We start from the raw sequence: 26,757 nt of genomic DNA on the forward strand, positions 1-26,757 counted from the left end.
TTTTTTGGTATGTTATAGCTTTATTATTTAAAAATCTCATTGTGTTAATAATATTGTTGCTAGACAGGTAAATGTCATTTTATACCGGGAGTAACAATCATACTGTGTTTTTTCCTTAGAGTTCGGAAAACTCGGTGGAATACTATAGCATAGATAAAATATTAAAATTAAAATTCAATTGTAGCCTTAGGCTTTCTTAACATTTTCTTGTTTAATTCATTTGCTTATGTTGGATAATAAAAAAGTTAGGTACTTTAACAACCAGTAATGTTCTTCATAAATACAGGGTGTTTCTAAATAAGTGCGACAAACTTTAAGGGCTAATTCTGCATGAAAAAATAATGACTTATTGTTTTATAAACATATGTCCACAAATGCTTCGTTTCCGAGATACGGGATGTTGAATTTTTTTTTACAAACTGTCGGTTTATTTGTTGCTCTAAAACCGGTTGAGATATGTAACTGAAATTTCGTAGGTTTTAAGAGGTAGTTATTGCGCATTTTTTGACATAAAATAAAGAATTTTATATTCACCATTGGCGTGCGTACGGGATGTATCTAAAATATTTATACCCGTATGCACGCCAATGGTGAATATAAAATTCTTATTTGTATGTCAAAAAGTGCGCAATAACTATCTCTTAGAACCTACCAAATTTCCTTTGCATATCTCAACCGGTTTTAGAGCAACAAATAACCTGTCAGTTTGTAAGAAAAAATTCAACATCCCGTTCAACGTTCCCGTATCTCGGGAACGAAGCATTTGTGGACATATGTTTATAAAGCCAACAGACATTATTTTTTCATGCAGAATTACCCCTTAAAGTTTGTCGTACTTATTTAGAAAGACCATGTATTGATGAAGAACATGGCTAGTTGTTAAAGTACCTAACTTTTTTATTATCCAACATAAGCAAATGAGTCAAAAAGGAAAATGTTAAGAAAGCCAAAGGCTACAATTTAATGTCAATATTTAATCTATGCTATATTATTCCACAGAGTGTTCCGAACTTTAAGGAAAAAACACAGTGTGATTGTTATACCCGGTATAAAATGGCATTTACCTGTCTAGCAACAATATGAATACACTGAGATTCCTAAATAATAAAGCTATAAGATACTAAAAAAAATCACACAAATCGGACTACAGGTTTAGGAAATTCGAGGCATCAAACGTGTATAATTCATCTAGTGACCTAAATTTTTTGCCCGCCAGTGTATATCTGCTACTTGTGAAATTACAAAAATATGCAACTTAATAGTTAGAGACGTATCAGCTTGATGTAGCGCTAGTCTTAATGCAATTTATGTTTGGTTAATTAATAGTTGGAGTCCATTACAGAAATATTAATCCCACAAACCTCCGAAATAAGAAATAATGCTTTTAGCATAACTATTTCCGACTACAACCGTATATTCCCGTGTAATATAGTGCGGCTTGAAGTTCATATTTAGAGATGAAACAGGATGCACATACGCGTACTTATGGCTATCACTGTTAAAAGCATACCAACATAACAATTATACTCCCAAGTAGAAAATAATTGTAAGTGATGTCACTTGTAATCTAAAACCAGGTTTTTAAGAGAGGCCGAAAATATTCTCGAGATAAATTATATAGTTTTGCCGCCTAATACGAGATATAAAGATATCTGTGATACCCCGCATGATATAATAACAATAATATGTTGGTTATAATATTCAGTATACGGCAAAATAAAAAGTACTGAAATGTGTATGCCTCAAATTTGTATGTGCCATACGCCGAAACTTACCGAGTGGTTTCCAAACGTCGATATAACGTCTGTGGTTGTCTTGGTAATGCTGGGTGCTTCAGGATGGATCTTAGGTTTTTTTTTTGATAGAACATCCTGTATATTTTTATATTTTTGGATTTTTCTCGATGTCTTCTATCTTAAAATATGAGGTATTGATGTGTATTTTTAAAAGGGACCACTTGTATACTTTACAATCTTTTGTTAAAATGTTTTATTGCCGATGCAATATAATCTGTTAATGGACAATATTGACCATTGAGATGCAGAAATTAATAAAAAAGTTTATTTTGTAGTTAATATTGCTGTATAAACACAAGGCAGCTAAAGAAGAAAATTAAAGTTGGTATTCACTATAACCACCTTGCCTTTTAAATTCAATTAGTATTAAATAATCCCTGCCAACACATTGATCTTTTGTCGATACTGCGTATGTGCCTTCACCATCCAATGCGAATTTTCATCTGACCAGTACCTATAGATTTGTTTACTGACGTGCCGTTTAAATGTAAAGTACTCTCATCAAAAACAGGCATTCGGTTTTAAAAAACAATAGCATTAGTATTAAATATAAATATATTTAAATAATTACTTTAATATATTTAACAATTTTCACAGAGCTCTATTCTGAGATCTGGATCTTCTTCATTCAGCTCCTATACCAGTTGTGTCTTATAGGGATGTTATTTTCCTTTTATAAATATTTACGAACAATTGTTTGACTAATTCGGTTTGAAACTTCGGTTGCAATTATTCTAGTAGCCTTATAAGAATCTTCAACCATCGACAAAAAATTTTTCTCAGTTTTTGTTTCCTCTGGAATACCAAGGCGACCACTTTTCGGGAGTTCTCGTACATGTCCACGTTCTTCTTCAAATTTATGAATAATTCTAGTTAGTGTCCCACTTGGTATAGACGATCTGTCTTCATCATTACACAGCAAAATTTATCCACTGTCGGACATAGGCCTCCTCAAGATGTCTCCACCTTTCTCCGTCCTGCTCAGGTGCAATCCAGTTTGTCGCTATTCTTTTAACCCTTATCCGGGCAACACATTTTACTTACGTAACCGGGCAACTCGGGTCCGTTGGGCCCACTATTGTTCTTGAATGTACTATTCATATTTACCCATATATTTCTAATGTTCTTTTTTGATTTTTTTATTAAAGTTAAATTTAAACTATCTAGATTAAAAAAAGGTGCTACAATAGTATGCGGTCTACCTCGAGGGTGCGATCTATCTGAAGGATTTGCACAAAATAATGAAATGCAAGAAAAGTTTTGTAGAAAAAATATTTATTCACAAGTAATAAACATTTGGAGCCAAATTAAGACTACCTCGATACGGAGCAAGTTGCTCATCTACCGTTATGTGTTTTCCTGGTAAATAGTATTTCTGAAAGTTTTGGTTGACTTGATTCCACACATCGCGTATTGCTGCTAATTTGGTCGTTCCTTCTTTGTTCAGACTTCGTGTACTTATCGTCAAATCGAACAAATCTTAGCAAATTTTTGAATTGTTTTAACCACATGGTAGCTTTAGATATAGTAGGTCCATAAAACTTACTCCAAAGTATATCTACATTATGGATGTTGGCACTCAGGTGCCCTGCAGTTAGTAGTAGTCCAATAGAGGTATATAGCTCTGTAGAGTCGCAATATTTCCAGTTCTGCATCCCCAGGACTTCTTAGGCTTCTTTATTTGTACACTTCACTATTTCGTTCACAATTTTTTCGTCCACAAACAAACAAAAGGAATCAACAGGATCATCTACACTTTGACCAGGGCCTAAAATTACTTTGTGCACTTTGCTTTTTATTATGTCGCAGTATCGCATACCTCCTGTCGGTTGGGGTTAAATCTTCCAGTTAATTTCATCCTTAGTTTCAAAAATTACACACTCTGAAATCTGGAAACTTGTAGCTACACATTCTTCTTCATTATCACTCAATACTACTTGCTGATCATTCTTTTCACTTGCTTCCAAAAGATGATCTCCAATTTCAGAGTCACTTTCAATAGTTTCAATGCCATCTACTTCAGGAGATTCTTTATCATAGGAATCCCATAAATTATTAGCAATATCTTGCAGTTCTGCTGCTGATAATTGTTTTAAAGACATTTTCCTAGCACTATCTACTTTCACTGTAATTCAATATAATTTTAGGAACTTAGTTGTCGACACTAACATCGATATCAAGCGACTGATAGCAGATGCATTGTTTATTTCAAAATATGTGTAGGTACCTACCTAACAATATTATTGCATTCCAACAATGATTATCAGTTGTTAAAATTCATTTAGAATAGATATAACACCTATTGTAAACATCTATTTGATGTTCACATCCAAGAGATGTTTAAATTGTTTGTCACACGTTTAGACTTTATTATTGGATTTCCGGAATCATAAAAGTTGTTAAGATATTTCACAAAAACAATACCTGTCTACCAGTTTAACTTCTGTAGCAAATATTTAGACTTTAGGTATAAATACAAATAGGGTTCGACGGGCCCGTGTTGCCCCTTTACGTGACAAAATTCTTTCGACGCAATAATTTCAAAAATGATAATGAATATTTTGAATAGCTCATGACTATGTTGAAGGAAACATATTTCTAAACAAATTCAGTGATGCATAAAATTAAATAAATTTTTTTTATCACTTTATGATAAAAAAATTGTCGTCTCGGGCCCGTTGGACCCACCTTGCCCGGATAAGGGTTAATGTCGTCGGTCCATCTGGTAGGTGGTCTTCCAAGACTTCGCTTGTCTGCTCTTGGCCGTCACTTTATAATCTTTTTTGTCCATCTGTTGTCCCTCTGTCTTGCGACGTGTCCCGACCATTTCCACTTCAAATTCGTAATGCGTTTTATGATATCTTCCTCTCCAGTTCTTCGTCGTATCTCATCATTCCGTATTCTGTCTCTCAAAGTTAGGCCAAGCATGGATTTTTCCATTTTAGTACGCACTAGTTAAATGCTTTTCTTTTTAGCTTTATTGGGATGTTTTCCTTGAACACGTCTCTTAGTTTGCCATACGCTGCCCATCCTAAAGATATTCTACTAGATAATTCGCATGTTTGGTTTTTTCTACTTATTTGTATTTCGTGGCCCAGATAGATGTATTGGTCAACTGTTTCGATATGGCAGTTTTCTAGTTTCAATGGTACGCTAGGTACTAAATTGGTCATCATTTTATTTTTTCCAAAGTTTATTTTCGACCCTACTTTTTGGAAAACTTGTTGTAGTTCTTGTAGCATTTCGTGAGCTTCCTTTAAGTCGTCGGTTATTAGAACTAAGTCATCTGCGAATCGTAGGTGGTTCAGCCTTTCGCCATCGACATTCAAACCTCTGTTTTCCCATTCTAACATCTGGAATGCATGCTGCATTACGGCATTGAATAGTTTTAGTGACATGTTGTCTCCTTATCTACCTCCCCTTTTTAGTTTTATTTTTTGCGTTTGGATGTCAAGGTTTATTCCTATTGTGGCATTTGCATATGTTAAACAATGTTGGAATATCGGTAGTCGATTCTACAATCTCTTAAAGCTATTAAGATGACTACCATCTCGATAGTGTCAAAGGCTTTTTTGTACTCAACAAATACTAGAACTCTGTATTCATACTTCATACATATTATTAAATATTTCATATACATTTAAAGTTCCCATTTTATAACTAAACCCTAAAATATTTTGTAACCCCTTGTAACCACTGTTTCAATATAAACCTTTCAATTATTATTTTTCCTATAAATATACATATTATATATTTATATCATACATACTAATAATATATTATTGTATGTTATTTGTTTAACTTTCTTGTTTGAGTTATTATTTACATTTGCCGAAATTCACAGACTATTAACGGTTTATAAACAACAAACTGAATCCTCGCATTGTAATTCATTTTAATTTCACTTGGAGTTTATCTTTCCTGTTTGTCAATTCGAAATATTAGTGCGGAAAATTTTAATTGATAAAATTTTCAGCGGTGTCTCGTTCCCTGTTTCTGTTATGCGAGGTTGATGAAGTCACTTGATAAATTTATGTAGAGGTGGAGCAACCAAAACATTCGCTCGATCATATTACAAAGACACGGAATATCATATTATAACTATAACCCTTAACCAACTGAATGCAGTGTGCCATACCGCACTGAAAATATATTTAGTTGTAAAACGTGTTTTATAATAGATTCCTGGAACAGCATCTGTGTACCTTCAAAAATGGTGTGTAATTGTATCTGCTCTCCACTGCTGCAGTTTTAGTCTGGTTTAGTCTTTGAACTACGTTGACGTAAAGTTTTCTCGCGGTATCACTTACCGCATGCCAGTGGTTACGTTTCTATAGTTAAAAACAGTCCAGTGTGTTCTTCCGTTATTAGTATGGCAGCAAGTTCATCAACTGTATTTTACTATTTTTTAGTTACCAATACTCAAGTTTTTATGTAATTCATTTTATAAACGATTTTGTAAGAACCTTCACCATTTTTTTATATTATGCATGCGACCATATGAAGAATCAAACATTAAAAGGGTAAACCTAATATAATATACCTATATACAACAGAAGTGTTTACTTCATTCTACGTTGTATATGAAGAATCATTCCGTAGTTGATGTAAAAAAAACAGGTACAGTAATATTAGACAAATTCATATTGAAAACAAACAAAAATAGGCAATGGTATGACACACCGTATGTCAGTTTTAACGACCTGAAACATCCACGTTAGTAGTTAAGGGATAAATTAATTTCTTAGTTGTATATCACCACTATCAAGGCTTTTCATTCCAGATAGAATGTTTGCTCTTCTTACATAGATCTCTCCGCATTATTCTTGTTTAGTGTCAAAGTTTGTTGTATGACTTGACTTTCGTTACAATTTTCTTCCACTCATTTCGATATGTGCAGAGTTCTCTGCAGTTTCTCACTTTCAGAATTTTGATGTCCCTCATGACTTGGTCCTCCTATCTCTTTCTGGGTCTTGCCGTTGGTATTTTAGCTTATGGCTTCCATATGGTGACCTTTTTAATCAGTAGGTCGTTTTACCTTCTCTCTATCTGTTATAACCATCTGCGCAAGAGTTTGCGCATTAATAATTAATTAATTAATTAATTAATTAATAATATATCTTCTCACTGCATTATTTCTGCTGTATAATCTTTTTAGACGTAGGCCTTCGACAAAGTATGGCATGAAGGTTTAATCTATAAACTCAAATTCTTATTCCTAAACAATATTCAAAAATTTTGCAGTCATACATAAGTACCTGACAGATATTTCAGAATTACGCAAGATAACGTGTACACCGATATAAAAGAAACTAAAGCAGGAGTCCCTCAAGGAAGCGTATTCGAACTTTACATACGAACACACTTGATATAAGACTTCGCTGGAAAGTCCATATTAAAAAGAAAATAGAAGAACTAGGTATCTGTAACAAAAAAATGTACATACTAGCTGATGAGAAGAAATCAGCATTGTCCATGCGTAGCAAACAACTGCTATGCAAACAAACACTGAGACCAGTATGGATGTGTGGTTGCCAATTCTGGGGCTGTGCCAATTCAAATTAGATCCAGATCATCCAGAATAAAGTATTAAGCAACATCGTTGACACTCCTTGGTATATCAGAAATGGCAACATCCACAAGGATTGAGATGAAAGATGTAGATGAAGTTATCAAGAAGATGGCAGGTAGTCACGAACAACGGCTCAATAGTAAACATCGAGGCCATCCAGCTACTCAACAATACTGTGTTAGGAAGAAGACTCAAACAAAAAAAAAACCCTTCGAGTTAGTGTAAAGTGTTAACTAGTGTAAAAGCAGAGCATGGTGCTGTATTGTGTGTTAGTTATAGTGCATAGTTGCTAGGTAAAATAAGAGGACACCATAGGATTAAGCTCTTAGAAATTAAGTATTATTTAGTAATTGAGGTCAATGATGAATTAATATAATTGGTCAAGTGTGACTAGATTTGAGTGGTATAAACACAGCTTAGGTGTTTTAATAATAAAAAAACTTTACTGCTACAAATACCCTTAATGTTAAAATTGTTCTCAACTTCAATCCACCAGTTTAACTAAAAAGCTTTATCGGTTAAATTCAAAATCACTTGTGAGAACCTCTATACTTTAGATTTTCGAACAAAGCTATCTTATACTGGTGGCTGTAAATTCCACAGGGTTACATCCCCATTTTCGTTAGCAGGTAAGTTCCAAGATAGAGTTACGTATAAAGGCCGAATAAATGTGACAGGGTATTTTCGTACCTTCCAATAAAACAAAAATTTTATCTCACGTCAACTACTTTGGCCGTAAATTTTATTATAATAGATATTTTCAACATCCGATCAGTAAGACCGGCTGAGTTGCGATATATTTTTGCACTATAGCTTTCCAGGGTCAAATGTCGAGAGGTTAAAAGGATAGAAGTTATCTTTACGAATTAAATGTCTGTACTGAGTGATAAAAAGTCTGGGCCTACATGTCGCTTTCTATCGATATTTGAATATCAAAATATATGAATATTTAGCTTTAATTGAATTATTTTCTAGTTTTGCTCTAGTTTATCAATTAGAGCATAACCTAGCAAAACTAGAAAATAATTCAATTAAAGCTAAAAATTCAAATATTTTGATATTCAAATATCGATAGAAAGGGACATGTAGATATCTACATTGCACGGAATCTAGGCCCTGGTATAGTGTGATAAAGTAGATGGTCTAAATTATACATAAACAGGGATACACCTGCGTTGGATAAGAGTTTGCCAGATATGTGCCGACTAGCGTAATATATAATGAGTACCATCATCAGCTGAGTACGATTCACTGAATTAAGAACTGTATTTGACGTCCAATAAAGTACTGATGGTTCGATAAGTGTATTCCTGCAATCCAACCCCATATAAGGGTAAATACAACTACTTGTCCACCATATGGCGACCCTGGCAGCATCGCCATATATTGGATAAGGGGTTGCTTGTAAAGTACTGACGGTTCAATAAGTGTATTTCTACAATTAAACCCCATATAAATGCAAATACAACCCCTTATCCACCTTCTTTGCAAAATAAAGACTTGCAATTTGATGTCTGTAACGTTGCCACATTTATCATTTTTCTGATATAATTAGTAGCTAGTGAAAGATGAACAATAAATTAGAATGGGGATGTTACTACCATTTAGAGCGTAATAATTAATGTAATAAATTCCAAATCAAAGGATCGCCTACTAATGTGGGAATAAAAGAATAAAAGCATTAACAAATATGTAATTTAATGGCTAACTTTGTTCACCATCATCACCCAGTCCTTTGCGTCCACTGCTAGGCATAAGCCTCCCTCATTTTTGTCCATTGTGCTCTATTTTGAGCACTTTGCATCCAATTTCTTGACACTGACAGTCCAACGAGTAGGGGGGTTTCCTCTACTTCTTTTGTCTAATATCGGCCTCCACTCAAGTAATCTGTTCGTTCACCTTTCATCACTGATTCAGGCGATGTGTCCGGCCCAGTTCCATTTCAGTGTGGCAATTCAGGAAATTGCATCGGTAACTCCTGTTCTTCGTCTTACGTCTTCATTTCAACGACGGTCACGAAGCGAATACACAGCATTGACATTTCCAATTTTGTCTGAGCTATCTGCAGCGCTAGAAAGTTGTAGCTATCAATGCCAAAGGGTAACACACATTGGTCAAATATTTTATGTTTTAAAGAAATTGGTATATCGCTTTTAAAGATGTCTTTGACTTTTCCATAGGCTGCCCATACTAGGTTTATTTTTCTTCGTAGTTCGCATGTTTGGTTGTGTCTTGTGATCCTTATTTCTATTGTATATCCAAGATACCTATATGTATTTTTCCACCAGCTCTACTTCGTTGTCTCCAATATTGATATTTCCGCTAAATACTAGGTTTGTCATGAATTTTTTTTTGATATGTTTATTTAAGACTCACACTGGCACACACTAACTAAAGTTCATGTAACATTGTAAATATCTCCTTGAGGTTGTCAGAGAACAAAACTATGTCGTCTGCGAATTTCAAATTTTTTACAAGTTTTTTACAAGCATATTCTAGTACTGCTGTAAACAATTCAGGCGATAAGGTATCGCCCTGTCGGACTCCTCTGCCGATTGTGATATGATCCGTGTTTTTATGTAGTTTCACCGACATAGTTGCGTTCTTGTATGTATTGTAAATTAACCTTGTGTATCGGTAGTCAATGAGGCATGCTTGTAGTGCTTCCAAGATTTTGTCAAATTCTACCGTGTCAAAGGCTTTATGGAAATCTACAAAAGTCAGAACTAGTGGTTGATTGTATTCGATAGTTTTTCTATTACCGTTTTAATTCTCTGTAGGTGATCATTTGTTCCAAATCCGGTACCAAATCCCGCTTGCCCTATTGGCTGGTAGAAATCATTTTTTCTCAAGACGATTCGTTACTATTCTTGTAAGGAGTTTGTGTAGATGACTAAGAAGGCTTATAGGTCTGTAGTTTTCTAATTCATGGGGTCTCCTTTTTTGTACATTAGAATTATCTCAGCATTGTGCCATTTGTCGGGTATATTACTGTCCAAAAGGCACATGTTAAAAAGGTTTTCACCTGGAGATTTGTTATTCTTAACTTTTCTTAGGGCTAGTTTTATTTCGTCTATTGTGATTTCCGTTAGTTATTCTGATCCTTGGTTGACAATGTCCTTTTTTCTTGTTAATATTTCTGGTACTTGATCTTCTTTGCTATTTGCTTTGCGTTGGCTTGTGTACAGAAATTTGTACCAGTCTTCGACTATTTTAAGGGTTTCCTCTCTGTTGGTTGTAAGATGACCATTTCTATCTTTAATCTTTATGATCTGACTTGTCCCCGTTCTTAGTCTTCTTCTCACTACTTTCATACTTCTATTGTTCTCAATGGTATGTTTGTACTAGGTTTGAGTATATTCATCAAGTACTCGCAGAGTTATTTCTTATTTTTTTACTACCAAATACGGTTCGGAGAATAAGCTCCAAATCAATAACGTACCTGTGACTTAAATCAGAATTTGGAGGTCTTTCATTTAAAAGAAGTTCCATCTTTCATATAAACTTTCCAACATCTATATAAATAAAAATAACTTCAACTTTTTTTGAAGAGCGTAAACGATTTTTAAACTTTTTTCTCTTATTAAAGTTATCACTGATCAGCCTAACAAGTTAAACTAAATTGACAATATACATATTATCTAATTACAATTTGTTGAGAATTTTTTGATTAAAAAATGCTATTTTAGAAAGTTTTCAACGGGTAGCAAATAATGAATACTATCTATGAAATTCTGTTAATAAGATCTACAGAAACAACCATGTGGTAAACTTTATTCATTGTTAATAAATTTAATAAACATTTATTTACCATCCAAACTCGATACTGTTTAAAATTGTAGATAAGCACTTTATAATTTTTTGTACGGTCTACTTATGGATAGGAGAATGGTTTGAGAAAATATTGTTGAAGAAGTTGGCTACTTACCTATAAGATGTTTTTCATCACCGTAGTAGCCCCTCACCGATTAAAACAGTAATTCGCCCTTTTTCCATTGAAAACCACTTTTATTGTAGAGCTTTTAAAAACACATAAAACGACTGTAAGCTTTAGTTATTAATACAATTTATTTTACAAAACTTTTTAAGAAATGTCAAGCTATTGTTCTTCTTCTTCAGATGCAAATCCACTAATGGATTAACACACATTAACTCTCTGTTTCTTGCAATGTGTATCACTGATTGTATGTCGTTAATCCCTGTCCATTGCCTTATGTTTCGGAGCCAGGACATTTTCTTGTGTCCTATTCCTCTCTTCCCTCTTCAATTTTACCCTCGAATATAAATTGAAGGAACTGGTATTTTTCGTTTCGCATGATGTGATCCAGATATGCCGTTTTCCTTTTCTCGATGGTTTCGAAAAGTTGGCGTTCTTGGTTGGTTCTCTTAAGGACATCGACATTTTTTACTTCCATCCATAGTATCTTTAGGATACGGCGATAAAGGCGATTTCGAAGGCTTCTAATCTGTTTATATCCCTCGTTTTGAGTGTCCAGCCCTCTACGCCATATAGCAGCACCGACCATACGTAGCACTTAGTAAACCTTAGTCTCAGTTGAAGATCGAACTCTGAACATGTCAGTACCTTCAAAAAGTCTTCAAAAAGCCACGTTCCCAGGTATATAAATTTGCTCACTCTTTCTATGGACTTGGTATTCAGTGTTATGGTGCAGTTTACAAGTGCATCCAAGTTTCTGGAGATGATCATAAATTTGGTCTTTTTGGTATTAATCTCTAATCCTATTCGATTACTATATTTTCCGATTATAGTGACAAGTTGTTGAAGATCGACTATGTTGTCACAAATTAAGACAACATCATCAGCATATCGTATGTTGTTTATCAATACTCCTTTCACTTTGATTACCATCTCTGCATCTTCAAAAGACTAATGAAAAATATGTATTCCGAATAAATGTTAAATAAAAGAGGGGAAAGCACTCATCCCTATTGAACACCCCTTCTTATATGTATGGGTTTGGGCATATAATTGTCTATTTTTAATTGTGTTGTTTGATACGAATACAAGTTTTCAATGCATCTTATGTCTTTTTGGTCTATATCAAGTTTCTTGAGGATCTGCATTAACTTGTGATGTTGGACACGATTAAACGCTTTTTCGTAATCTAAAAAGCATAGGACCACGTCCTTCCTCTGATCGTAACAATTTTTTTAAGAAAAATTCCGAAATGATCGCATTTTAATATAAGGGCATTACAAAAAATAATCAGTACTGTTTAAGGACTGCAAATGGCAAAAATATACAGGGTGTCATTGTCATTTGAAATAAGAAATTTCATTAGATTTCCAGAAAAATGGAAAATCTGACAACAATATAAATACCACCATAATATCGGCCGCATCGCAAGACCCTTACGCCAAGATCTATAAAAATTGTGCATATCGTTTCGTAGATAATTGAGACGTTTCATAAATAACACTCACTCTATATATGTATGTGCAATATTATTATTATTATTTTCAATTTTTATACCGATGTTCTTTTATTGTAGATATGACGGACTACAGCGAGATATTGACGGATTCTTCGAATTAACCGATGCCAAAGGAAACGTTAAAGCCAACTTGATTTGGCTTTACATGGAAAATATGCTAGTGCGAGTAATTGGCTCTTTCGAAAATAAGCAATACTCAAGCCAATCATCGATAGAAGGCTTTTATGAAAATCCAGAAAAATCATTCCAACTTCTAAAGGGAGGAGGTGATATCAAATTCGATAGAATATGGGAGTAAGTATAAAGTTATGAGATTCGTTTCAACGACAGGCTATGTATTAGGGATAAAGATTTATCTATTATACCCAAAAACAAACTTTGGAAATTGTATATGAAGGACAAAAAAAAAATGAAGTATTGAATTTGTTTGAAATTTTGGAAATTAAATTAAAACCTGAGACATATTGAATAAAGTTGAAATATTACTCAGAAACTTACTATAAATTATTTTTATAATAATTGTGCTTAAATATACAGTTTGGTTTCATTTCTATTCAGTGCTGATCATATATCCCCTCTGATGATCTCTGGGGAGAGTAAAACGTTCATAAAGGGATGATTGATCATCTCTAAACCAAAATGAAACATCAGCTGTCTTTCATTTTCTCAGTTTACTCATGAATGTTTCTTTAGCTTCTCCCTGAGCAATTAGGTCCACTTCAGATCCCTCTTATCCGAATCAGATTTTGATCTGATATTAAAATCTTCAGCAGACCAGATGTTTTCAACGTACCAGATGCCTTCAGCAGCAAGAATGTCGAGAGTTTCAGAGCCTACGATCACCCCTTGAAGTAGAGCCACTCTACCTGCCCTACTTTAAATAATATTTGATTTAGCTTTGTAGACGCAAGGACTTCAAGATGCTACCTAGTCTACAAACCAAATCAAGATACACCAAATCTACAAGATTTTTCGGTCTTTTAACCACTCCCGCAGCCACACAGTCAGTTGAACTGATTCAAGAACTGCAACTGAGTGACGGACAACACAACTTACCCTGACTACACCCTGATAATATGTAAAGGAGAAATGGATGTCGAGTAGCCTACGAATGTAGAGGAGCTTTACAAAACAATACTAGGTGACCCTGGCACCTTATTAGACAAAATATTTGCAATACGTTTTGACATTCTGTTCTTAATAAGAATAGAACCGGTACCACAGACGATTGCACTAACATATGAGCTAAAGATACTACAACTTTCACCATTGATTGACGATCATCATTACGACCCAATTTGAGATGCTTGACGCGGTCCTGCAGCTGCAGTTCTATTGTTATTTTTCCACTCCACCGCATTCAAATTTTCAACCAAGACGTGCGTCTCCCTGTGCCTTTTTTCCCTTCCTCTATCCCTTGTATAACCAATTGCATCAACTATAACTTTATTAGATAATTTATCAATGTTTTAATAACTTTTATTTAGATTAAGTTCATTTTCACTTTTAGATCTGGGTACAATATTACGCTAAATCTTCCACAAAGTAATTATAAAGGCATGGAAACCCATTTGAAGCTACCTAACGAACATAAGGAAACTTACAGTCTGTGGTCTAATGTGGATTATAAAACAGGATTTAGATACATAGATTATTTTATTAAATACAGAACCAAGTATTCACAACGGAAGTATGGATCATCAGGACAGGTAACTGTTGGCCTATTTTTATAATAATTTTGCAAATAATCTTCGATCAACATTATTGTCGTTATGTTTTTACTTTGATAGTCTTCATGGTCGACAAACTGTGAAGACACTTTCGTAAAACTATCTGTAAATCAAAATTTGTTTGGAATTGCATAATTAATGCAGTTTTTTAGTAGAAGTATTTGTTTTATTTCATATAATGAAATTCCATTATCTATTTTTTTAATTCTGCGTCTTAAATTTATTATTCTGGGAAAGTTTTTTTATAAAAATCCCAAAACTTCGCCTAAAAACACTTAGTGTCTCTTGAAATAGAATAAACAATTAAATGTTTATTTACATTAGCCCAAATTGCCTTTTATCGGAGCTTTAATTAAGACCGGCGTGGAACAGTCTTCACAGGCTGGGGGAATTTTTATTGGCGAAAAATGATACATACGTGAGAATTAAATTCAATCCCCTTTTGAGATGTTGAACAAGTCGGAAGTCTGGCGTTTCGCAAGGCACTGAGGTTTGTCCGAGGAATGGTTTGTTCATATATCCACGAGGAAAAATCTAATTTCGTATTTATTTCCTGCTGAGCATTATCGAATATGAAGACCACAGGAAAATAACTTGATAAGTCACATTTTTGGTTTTGTTCAGGAGAACATTTTAAAGTTTAAAACATTAAAAATGTGATTATGATTTTAAAATATTAAAATACATTTTAAAATTATTAATTACTAATAAAAAGAAAAAAATTGATATAGGTGTCTACATATAGTGGTTGGTTTACATTTTAGTTTTTTTAAAATATATATTGCATATTAATTACATGGACTTATCAACGTTTTTCCCTGTTTGGAATGGACATGTCAAGTTCTTTTCCTGTACAGGGTTATTTTTAAACACTTATATCTTTTGACTTAGGGAGAGTTAAGTATTACGTAACGCAGTTTGGGGGTAGGGGGTCTTGTAAAACGTTACGGCGCGTTACATGGGGGGAGGGGGGTTCGAACAGCGCGTTACGTAACATTCTTTTTTAACTTAAATAAAAAAAAACTACATAATTTCTTTTATGTTTTACATAGACCCCTGAATTGTATTATGTTGCACCCTCACGCAGAGTTACCTAGGTACCTTTTGAACTCCGATCTACTGAAAACTGTATAAAACCTACTGATTTGAACTCCAATCTTCTTATCTACTGAAAACTGTATAAAATGTACCGAAAAATCTATAAAAAAAATTCATTGCTCAAATAAACCATTTCTCATTAGTATATTATACAACCCAAAGCCCAACATCCGCATTCTTCTTTCGTTTCACTTCACCTAAATTATATTTGATGGTAAAGTTAGTGACATAGGATTTTCAGGGTAAAAATGCGATATAAAGTGCCTTTGACTCTTTCGTTGAGAATTGTTTTGCTTTCAATAACCATGTGTCATATTATGTTTCCAATATCCGGAACTGTTCCCTCGGAGTTATTTATGAGTTTAGGGTTTATCTGATGAATAGATAGATAGGTACTTTATATTTTGGTAAAAATGAAATGGGTAATTTTTGTCTTTTCTTTAGTTTAGAACTTATTCTGTTTCCAATTTCCAATAACTGCAGAGCGTGTTTTGTTAAGTTGTGGTATGTAGACTTTGCGGTGCTGATTTTAATAATTAAATATCGGATAAGCAGTACTTTGTTTTTAATTTATTAATTAGAAATGATTAATAATTAATTTCTATAATTTATATTTTTGTTGGGAATAAGCACTGAAGCACATAAGATGAGTTTATTTTGAAATAAAATAAATAAATAAATAATAAAACGTCAAAATAAACTTATTTTACAGTAAAGTTGTAGCTTTTTTTGTAGTATTTTAGTATTTTATAACTAAAGTATTATGAAGGTTTTGAAAATATGAGATTATTTGGCCGCGTGCGTAATATAAAGGTGGTCGTTGATACCAGTTCATAACTAAGGGAATCTGCATAAATATAATTGGTTTGGACAATTTTTAAACTGGCCGTTAGTAAGAAACTGGGCGTTAGTCAAGGTGGCCGTTACAGGCCAACAGGTTAACACAGGGTATTATAGATGATTTAAAAATTTACCGATTGCTACTGATATTTTGAAAGCAAAACTACTGAAGAAATCAAAACTGACCTGGCAACCTTGCCCTCACGCTCCGCTCATGTTCCGACAACAGGACAATGGTATTCAAGTGAAAAAATCTTAAAATTTGTGAAGCACTGTAACATGTGTTTGCAATAATTAGCTGGAACTTTCTCCACAACAAAAGATGAAAAGATACATATGGGATTAAGAGGTTGCAGAGGGAACTACATGCTCATAAATCATGTATGTTTTTTGAAGTCCATAACATGCAGTATCGTTTTCAGCAGTAGGTATTCATTAATGTGTTAAATACGCAAATTTTCAAATTATTTAAAAATGTCTTTAAATAAAAAGCATTAAATACAAGACCCACTATATTGATACTTAGTTTAGAAAATTGATAGATATTTTAAAAAATAATACCCTTATTTAAAGTGTGATTCCTGAATTATTAATTTCAAAGTTTTATGTGATTAACATCTTGACGAAAATTATACATAATTTCAAAATTTCACCTTGCATTATACATAACAGACCCTACATAATACACATTTTTGAGATGAGGTTGTTAAGCAGCTTCTAAAAAAATATATACAGGGTGTTTAATTAAAATTAAAGATAATGGACTACGCTAGGCTTGCATGAATCACCCTGTACATTTAAATTTATGTTTAAAAAGTACACATTTTTATACATATATGAAAATCTACGGATCTCAGCGTTTTTTCTTCTTCTTCTTCTTGTGCCACTCCTATCGGAGATTGGAAATCATCAAGGCTACCCTGACTTTGTTTACAGCTGACCTAAAAAGTTCATTAGTGGTGCAGCCAAATCACTCTCTCAAATTCCGCATCCATGACATTCTTTTACGGCCTGGATTCCGTTTTCCTTCTATTTTTCCTTGCATTATATTTTGAAGTAATGCGTATTTATGACCTCTCATCAGGTGACCCAAATACTCGAGTTTTTTAAAATTATTTAAAACAAGGACAGAAATAATTTTATTTCATAAGTGCCTTCTTATATATTATATATACAGGGTGTTTCAGAAAAAGGTAACACGATCTCTAGGATAGGTGAAAAATTAAAAAATAATTGGGGCTTGCTTACTAAATAATTTTTGTAACGGCATGCGTTTTCACGATACAGGGCGTCGAAGAACAAAAAGTTTTACACATTTTTTTCACTATTTTTCCGAAACTACTGGTAACATCGTATATTATTTGTTATACAAAAATTTTTATTAAGCAAAATAACATGTTGAAATAATAAATATGTTATTTTATTTTAAGCTTTTATTAAAAAAGATAAAATGGAAGAATGCACGAGAAGAACAATAAAGAATGTAGCCAAAAATGTATTTAAGGATGGGGCCAAGTAGGGAAAATGTAAATTTAAATGTAAAATTAATAATAAAAGATTATTATTGTAAGTTTTAAACATATTTCATGTCATGGGACATGAAATTACGATTGGCAGGGATAACCAGACACATGAACTGAATAGAAGAATCGTTCTTGGGTGGGCAGCATTTGGAAAACTGAGAGAAACTTTTAAAAGTGAGTTGCCCACATGCCTAAAGAGAAAGGTATTTGATCAGTGCGTCCTCCCAGTCTTGACGTACGGATCAGAAACACTTACCTTAACTAAAGCCTCGGCTACCAAGCTAAGAGTAACGCAGAGAAGAATGGAGCGGTCAATGTTAGGAATAACTCTGCAAGACAAAATCAAAAACGAAGAAATCAGGAGAAGAACAAAGGTGACTGACGTCATCGAAAGGCTAGCCAGGTTGAAGTGGAGATGGGCAGGGCACATTGCCAGAATGACAGATGGGTGATGGACAAAAAGGTTATTGGAATGGAGGTCAAGAGAAGACAAGAGAAACGTCGGTCGACCGCCTACAAGATGGACTGACGACTTAAGAAAACTAAATAAAAACTGGATGAGAGCGGCGCAGGATAGACGTGATTGGAAACGAGGGGAGGAGGCCTATGTTCAGCAGTGGACATTTAAGGCTGAATGATGATTGTAAGTTTTTATTTATATCAAATAATAACTAAGTACTTCTACCGAGTTTCCGGTACTTTTCGCAACCTCGTTTTCCATTTAGGTTCAAATGGTGTTACGTAACGTTTAGGCAGGGGGAGGGGGTACAGAAAACGTTACGGTGCGTTACATGGGGGAGGAGGGGTCAAAAATCTTCAAAAATTGCGTTACGCAATACTTGAACGCTCCCTTATCAAGTTATTACTCTGTATTGTGTTACTCTTAGAAACTATGTAATTAAAGCTACAAATTGGTATTAAAAACGACACATGTCAAAAATTGGACTTATCAAGTTCTTTCCCTGTAGTCTTCATATGTTCTGAAGCAATTTTCTTGTTGCATCTTAATGTAATTTAAAATTTCTATTGAGGGTATACCACAATTTTACTGCTATCACACAGTAGGAAGACTCAGTGATGTGTTAAAAAACAAAAAGATACCAATAGATCTAAAGAAAAGGGTATTCTACCAGTTATAACTTATGGAATAGAGACCATGGCACTTATATAGGTATCAGCTAATAGATTGAGAACGACACAGAGGGCGATCGAACGAGCTATGTTAGGAGTAAGTATCTCTGAGGGAACATATACGAAATGAACAACTGCGAAGAAGAACGAAGGTGGAATATATAATTGGAAGATTTGTGTAAATGAAATGGAACTGGATAGGACACGTGGCACGGCAAAACAATGACAGGTGGACGAGAAACATTGTACATTGGAGATCACGCGAGCACAGTCGCAGTAGAGGAAGACCACAAAAATGATGGCTAGACGACATCAAATCAAAAGTGGGGAGAAACTGGCACCAAATAGCACAAGACAGAGAAGAGTGGAGAGCTCATGGGGAGGCCTTTGTCCAGAAGTGGATGCAAACAGACCACAATTTTAATTTAATATAAGTTTATAGTGACGTTTCGATTTCCACTTCGGAAATCGTTCTCAAAATACAGAGCGTACAAGGTATTCAGTTATTCTTCCGGCCATCCGGTATAATTAATTACATTTCGCACTTTTTCTTTATTTAAAGCGAACAGCTTACTTCGAGTTCTAGCTACTTATTTTTATTAAATGTGCTATATACTTCACTTCAAAGAAACTTTTTGTAAGCAGTCTGCCTTTTAAGTTTTCCTATAAACTTTGAAATTTTCTAATGACAGAAAGTAAAGGGAGTATAATAGAAAGTCAGCTATTAAAATAATATTAACTGTAATCTGCTTTCGTTATCTTGATAAAAAATCGATAGTTTTATAGAAATCAAAGAGTAGAATATTAAAGACCTTTTATGCTGAATTCCAATCAGCATCTTCATCTGTAGTTAACTGCAACAAAGACCAAATTTTATAGGAAATTGTAGAAAGGATAATTTAGCTTTATATTTTGCAAAGTATGTTAACACAATATAATATTTTGTTTAGTAAATGAGAAAAATTTTTATTTCTTCTCTTCTGCCAAACTTTTTACCTATTTCTCCAAATGGCAGAAATAAAAAATGCGAATCAGACTGGCCTTGGTGAATTAAGCTTCATTTTGAAAAACAAAAAATCCCCGCAATATATTCTTAGAACGTGAAATTTTAACCAGTGTATTCTTCCTGTTTTCACATAAGGCTTCCAAGTTTGGAAACTTACAAAGGAGAATATCGATAAATTGGCAAAAGTGCAAATATCGATGGAAAGGCAGATGTTGCATATAAAACTTAAAGATTGCAAAAGAAACATCGGGATCAGAGGAGTAACCAAAAGTGAAAGACGTTAAGCAACAGGTGGCAAAACTCAAATGGAAATTTGCAGGTCACACAGTGAACATAAGAGAGGAAGAGGAAGGCCTTAGATGAGATGGAGCGACGACCTTAAAAGGCATGCCGGATCCAGATAGATGACTACAGCGCTGGATAGAAACCAGTGGAAAAGAGAAGGGGAGGCCCATGTCCAAAGATGGATAAATTAAGGCTCGACGATAGATAGATAATGAGAAAATATAAATGTATACTAAAATCGAAATAAAGATGCACTAGAAATAAACAAATAAAGACACGTTGAATGTTTTGAAAACCTTGTAAATCATGATTTGGGATTTACAATGTATACATGTACATTGTAAATGTATGATTCGGAGGCGCTCCTAGTAACATTAAACGTGTCTTGGTTTGTTTATTTCTAGTGCACCTTTATTGTGATTTTCGTATAAAATTATCTCCAAAGTAATGATGAAACTTACAGTTTTGTAAACAATATTGGATTATGGCCAGAATACTTAACAGACGTCATGCGAGAGTATTCTCTTAAAAAAAATCCATCAAAATCAATAAGTAGACCTTTTTTAAAACAAATTACAAAAAAATAACTATTGCCTCCTTTTTTAGAATAATTAATGGCGGGAAAAAAGTTACAAGAGATTGGTTGGCTTGTACTGAAAACAACAACTTATTGTATATGTTCGCTGGTTTTATTAATAATGGACTGTAGACTATTTACATTATATTACATTCTTTTTACAATATTTTACAAGGGCAATTTTGTACAATTACATGTATATAGACATGCCTTCTTTCTATCATTTTCTTATATTTTTCTTTTCTTAATGACAGCAAAAATGTCACAAGTTGACAGCCGTCAATGCAGTGTTGCCAAGCATTTACAATTCTATGCGCAACATAGACTGTGCAACTTTGTTGGGAGTAAATACTTTTCCCAACATGTTGGAGGCCTTAGGAAGCCAATATTGCCAACAATTATATATTAAATTAAACCAGTTTAAATCTAAACTTAGTAGAAATTCAGATTGTTAGGTTTTGTAATATTTCAAATATTTAGAAGTATGCTTTTTTTATAAGTGTATATAGCCACCTTACTAATTTATACATTGGTATAAAAAAGAAATTATAAGAATCTGAGTTTATATATAAGTAAATATAGCTTTACCTGTGTTTTTTACTAGAAAATCTCAATATAAAAATAAAAAATCTTACACTCCAAAACTAACTTAAATTTCAATCTATATACACAAATTTACATACATTTACATACAGGTAATACATACATTTTGAAAGAAAACCTTTACACAAAGTCATTTAACTTGCACAAAACATTTTGCACTATAGACTTTTCACCAAAATGTTCGCACTAATCACCTTTCTTCATTGCATTGGTTGTCTCTTCAAATTAACAGGCTATTTACAAAACAATTTACAAATTTACAAAGCAAAGGTTTTAGTTTATGGGTAGAGGAGCTATCTTGGTCACAGATCTCAAATAAGTCCCTTTGGCTGTTCTTAGCTCTACCACCCTAACTTTGGAGTCTTTCCCCGGTATTGTTCTCAAAATTCTTGCCATTGGCCATTGCAAAGGAGGGACATTGTCCTCCTTAACAAGAACAAGCATGTTTTCTGTTAAATTTGGCACACTATGATGCCATTTAGGCCTTGTTTGCAAGGAATTTAAGTAATCTTTATGCCACTTTTTCCAGACATCCTGCTTAATTTTTGTGCACAATTGCCAAAACTTTAAACGATTGTCCGGAATATTTGTTAAATTGACTTCTGGGAAGCTTGAAATTGGCTCCCCTATAAGAAAGTGTCCTGGAGTTAAATACGAAAGATCTGAAGGATCTGAAGACAATTGAGTAATGGGTCTAGAATTCAAAATACCGTCTACTTCCGCCAACACTGTATTAAATTCTTCATAGGTTAAGAGGGTGTTACCCACTATTCTTTTTAGATGGTATTTTGTACATCTAACCCCACTTTCCCATAATCCTCCAAATACTGGACTATAATTTGGAATAAACTTAAAATCAATCTGTTGATTAGCAGAATAATCAATGATTGTATTTTGGTAATCTTGACTGCGCTGTATCTTATAGAGCTCTCTTAGTTCATTTTTTGCGCCAATAAATGATCCACCATTATCACAATAGATCTTAGAGCTTTTACCTCTTCTACTAAAGAATCGTTTAAGTGCAGCTAAAAACGTTTGTGTTGATAGATCTGATAATAATTCAAAGTGAATTGCTTTCACAGCAAAGCACACAAAAAACGCAACATAGCCTTTAGTTATCAGGTTCTTTCTAATTCGCGATTGTTTTATCTGAATAGGACCAAAAAAATCTATTCCTACGTTTCTAAAAACTCTATTTGAATTTACCCTATCTGTAGGCAGTGAGCCCATTAACTGGTTAGCCACTTGACCTTTAAGCCTAAAGCATATGACACAATTAAAAATGTTCTTTTTAATTTCATTATGTGCAGTAATAAGCCAATATTTCAAATGTAGGCTACTTAAAATTTGTTTCAGTCCGGCATGACATAACCGTATATGGTCACGCCTTATAATAAGATTAGTAACATGGCTATTTTTTGGCAAAATTATGGGGTGCTTTTGATCAAAAGCAATATTTGCATTGTGCAACCTCCCCCCTACACGAATCAAGCCATCACTATCCATGAATGGATGTAATTTTTTTAAATTGGATTTAATATTTTCTTTTTTACTTAATAACTTGATTTCACTGGAAAATTTTTGATATTGCTCACTTTTTATAATTCTTTTTAAAGCTGTGTCTAATTCTTCAACAGTTAAATTCCCATATTTTTTGTTGTTTTTATTATTTATGTTGTAAGCAAATCTCAAAAGGTATGCAGTCACTCGTTGCAATCTACACAAATTAGAAAAGTCTGTGAAAAAGGTTGTCAACTCTTAAATATTTACAACCATTACTTTTTCTTTTGTTCTGGAAGAGGTCCTTTCAATTGAGAAATTTTGGACAAATTCAACGAGATGTCATTATTTTTTACAAAATCTGGTCCTGTAAACCAAATTGAATCCAACTTCAAGTCTAGTGGGGACACTCCTCTGCTCAGACAATCCGCAGGATTTTGTTTTGATGGAACATAACCCCATTTAAAATCCCTAGTTAAACTTTGGATTGTAGTTATTCTATTAGCAATATAGGGATTTCAATTAATTGGGTCATTTTTTATCCATGCTAATACAATATTTGAGTCAGAATATAAACATACCTTTGAAGCTTCATTTTTCAATAACAGAAAAATTTTATTAATCAGGTTATTCAGTAAAAGAGCACTATTTAACTCAAGGCGAGGAATGGAGAGTTTTTTGTTGATTGGTGAAATTCGTGACTTCGAACACAAAATATTAATATGAATTTTTTCATCTTTTATAATAGTCTGTGTATATATTACTGCACCATAGGCATAAATACTAGAGTCACAAAACCCAATAAGAGATATACTAGATGCCCCTGTGAACTTTAAATTCCTTGGTAAAATAATTTTTTCCATTTGAGCAAGCTCATTGGAAAATTTTTTCCATAAATCTAATAACTCATCAGAAACTACTTCATCCCATTTTAATTTAGCTAACCACAGTTTCTGCATTATTAGTTTTGATTCTACTAAAATAGGTCCACAAATACCCATTGAATCCCAAAGTTTTGAAATAGCACTAAGGATTTGCCTTTTTGTGACACATGTTTCAAAATTAGTTCTTGGCACTGAGATTTCAAAATTATCTGTTCTAACATTGTACTCAAGTCCAAGTGCTTTAATAACAAAATTGTTTTGAAAGAAATCCTGATCATCCAAATGTTGCAGATGAGTGGGAATTTCTTTTAGAATTTTTTCTGAATTTGATGACCATTTATGCAATTTGAATGATCCTAGGTTTAAAATTAAAATTAGTTGCCTTTGAGTTTCAATGGCATCTTCTAAAGAATTGCTTGAACAAAAGACATCATCAACATAATGTGTTCTTCAAAAGCACCTCAGCACCTAAAGGATATTGATATTAAAAGTTCTTTGCTAACTCAACAAGACAAAGAGTGGCCAGGAATGGAGAACTGCGAAGACCATACGTAACTGTTAACAACTGTATAATCTTTAATGGCATGCTTGGATGTTCTCTCCAAAGAATGTTTAAAAGAGATGTATGCTTGGGATCAATCATGATCATTCTATATATTTTTTCTATATCAGCTAACAATGTATAATCAAACTTACGAAAAGAAATTAATATGTCGAACAGCTCTGGCTGTACTACTGCCCCATTAAACGTACATTCATTCAGACTTATACCTCTCTTGGATTTTAAACTTCCATCAAACACAACTCTGACCTTAGTAGTTTTCTTATCTTGTCTTATAACTGCATGATGACTCAGAAAATAATTACTTGGATTGTTAACATCAATTTCACCCAAATTCAAGATTTATGCATGGCCTAAGGCCACATATTCATCAATGAACTGTTTATATGACTCAAACAATTCAGGACTACCGTAAAGTCTCTTTTCTAGATTTAAAAATCTACTGTGTGCTGCTGAAAAAGTATCACCGATCACCAATATTCAAGCTTTCAATGTTCTACTTTAAAGGCAATTCTGCTTGAAAACGATTATTTATTCTACACACTGAATTCCTAAAACTTTGCTCACAAGCAGCTTGATCGTTATCATACTCCACTATGACTTGTGGTACTCGCTCACACTCCCAAAATTTTGAAATTATATTTTCTAGATTTGAACTAATATCTAAGCTACTGGTGTTATTTTGTATAAACAAGCTGACTGCAGTATTGCACATAAATTTATTTTTTACCACCTCAGGAATTTCTCCACTGACAACATAACCCAAAAATGTGTTTTGCAATACTTAATTTTTACAACCTAACTTTACAGTACCAGTAAGCAATATGCTAAAGAAAATATTAGCCCCTAACAAAATGTCGATAGTTCCAGGAGTATTAAATGCATTATCTGACAACTGTATGGTACTAGGGATAAGCTTACTACTTTCAAATTGCAAATGTGGTAACATACATGTAATATTGTCTATAATATGGCAAGTAACTTCCATACTTTTTGTAACCGATTCTGTGATATTTTTGGCACCATTTGTGACACCTACAAGAGTCATTTGTGACGCATCAATACTATGTCCTAACTGTTTTGCCAACTGTTGTGTTATAAGAGACACTTCTGACCCAGAATCAATAAGTCCTCTGATTATTAAATATTGATTGTCTTTCTCTAAATTTTACTGTTGTTAAAAGCACGTTGGTATTAGGAATTCTCCCTACTAACCCTACCTTATGTTGCACTACATTATTAGTATTGCACAAAATAGAATTGTGCTCTGAACTAGAACAAATTTTACATTTAAATTTAAATCTACATTTGCCCGAATGAGAATACATATTGAGGCACACTATACATATTTTGTTTTTTAAAATGAAATTGATTTATTTTCATAGTTTTCTAATTTAAAATTTTGACATTTATGTAGCTTATGGCCAAGAGTAAGGCAAAACTTACATTTCTTGTCACTTTTATTATTTACAGTAACATGAGAAACTTTTACTTTTTGTCGACTGACATTATCAGCTGCTGTTGTGACCGACTCCAAAGCTAAGGCCCTATTTTCCAGATATTGCAAGAACTCATTAAGGGTTGATAACTTGGAATTGTCCCTGTCAAGTTGAAAACATTTATTAGTGTGTGAGTCCAGTTTTCTAGAAAGCAAACAGACCAACAGAGAATTCCAAGCATCAGTTGGTTCGTCTAGATTTTTAAGAGCAGTCACTTTCTGTTTTTTAAGAGAAACAAATTCTGTTAGACTAGAACTAGTCCCCTTTACAACTGGTGGCATATCTAAAATTTTATAAATATGACTACTTACCAATAGTGCTTCATTGTTGTATCTTTCATCCAACAATTTTAAAGCCTCTTTGTATGACTCATCAGTTAGCTCTAAATTGCTTATTAAAGCCAAAGCTTCAACTTTTAGATACGATCTTAAATAAAACAGCTTCTCTACCTCAGATAAACATTTGTTTTTGTGAATTATAGCTAAAAAAAAATTTGAAATGGTTTATTATCATCCAAGTTTACACCATTAAACACAGGAATATTAACATAAGGCAACCGTGTCGAAGACATACCCTGACTCCAATCTGAATTTCTGCTCGTTTCACAATCTGCACCTGGTGTCTTAGCCTGACCTAAATTCGATTTGGAATTTAAAACATTAATTTTAGATTGTACATTATACTATAACTTCTCA

General features: G+C 33.5%; 1 protein-coding gene across 1 annotated transcript in view; it reads left to right on the top strand.

Annotated features, from left to right (window-relative positions):
- Positions 1-26,757, top strand: part of LOC114337267 (uncharacterized) — a 721,645-nt gene that overhangs the window by 238,852 nt on the left and 456,036 nt on the right. Inside the window, exons 31-32 of the mRNA XM_050641250.1 lie at positions 12,882-13,118; positions 14,335-14,533. Coding sequence (XP_050497207.1) covers positions 12,882-13,118; positions 14,335-14,533 — 436 coding nt within the window. The remainder of the gene's footprint in view (positions 1-12,881; positions 13,119-14,334; positions 14,534-26,757) is intronic.

Source organism: Diabrotica virgifera, chromosome 10 (genome assembly GCF_917563875.1).
Source record: "Diabrotica virgifera virgifera chromosome 10, PGI_DIABVI_V3a".
In the NCBI taxonomy this organism is placed as follows: domain Eukaryota; kingdom Metazoa; phylum Arthropoda; class Insecta; order Coleoptera; family Chrysomelidae; genus Diabrotica; species Diabrotica virgifera.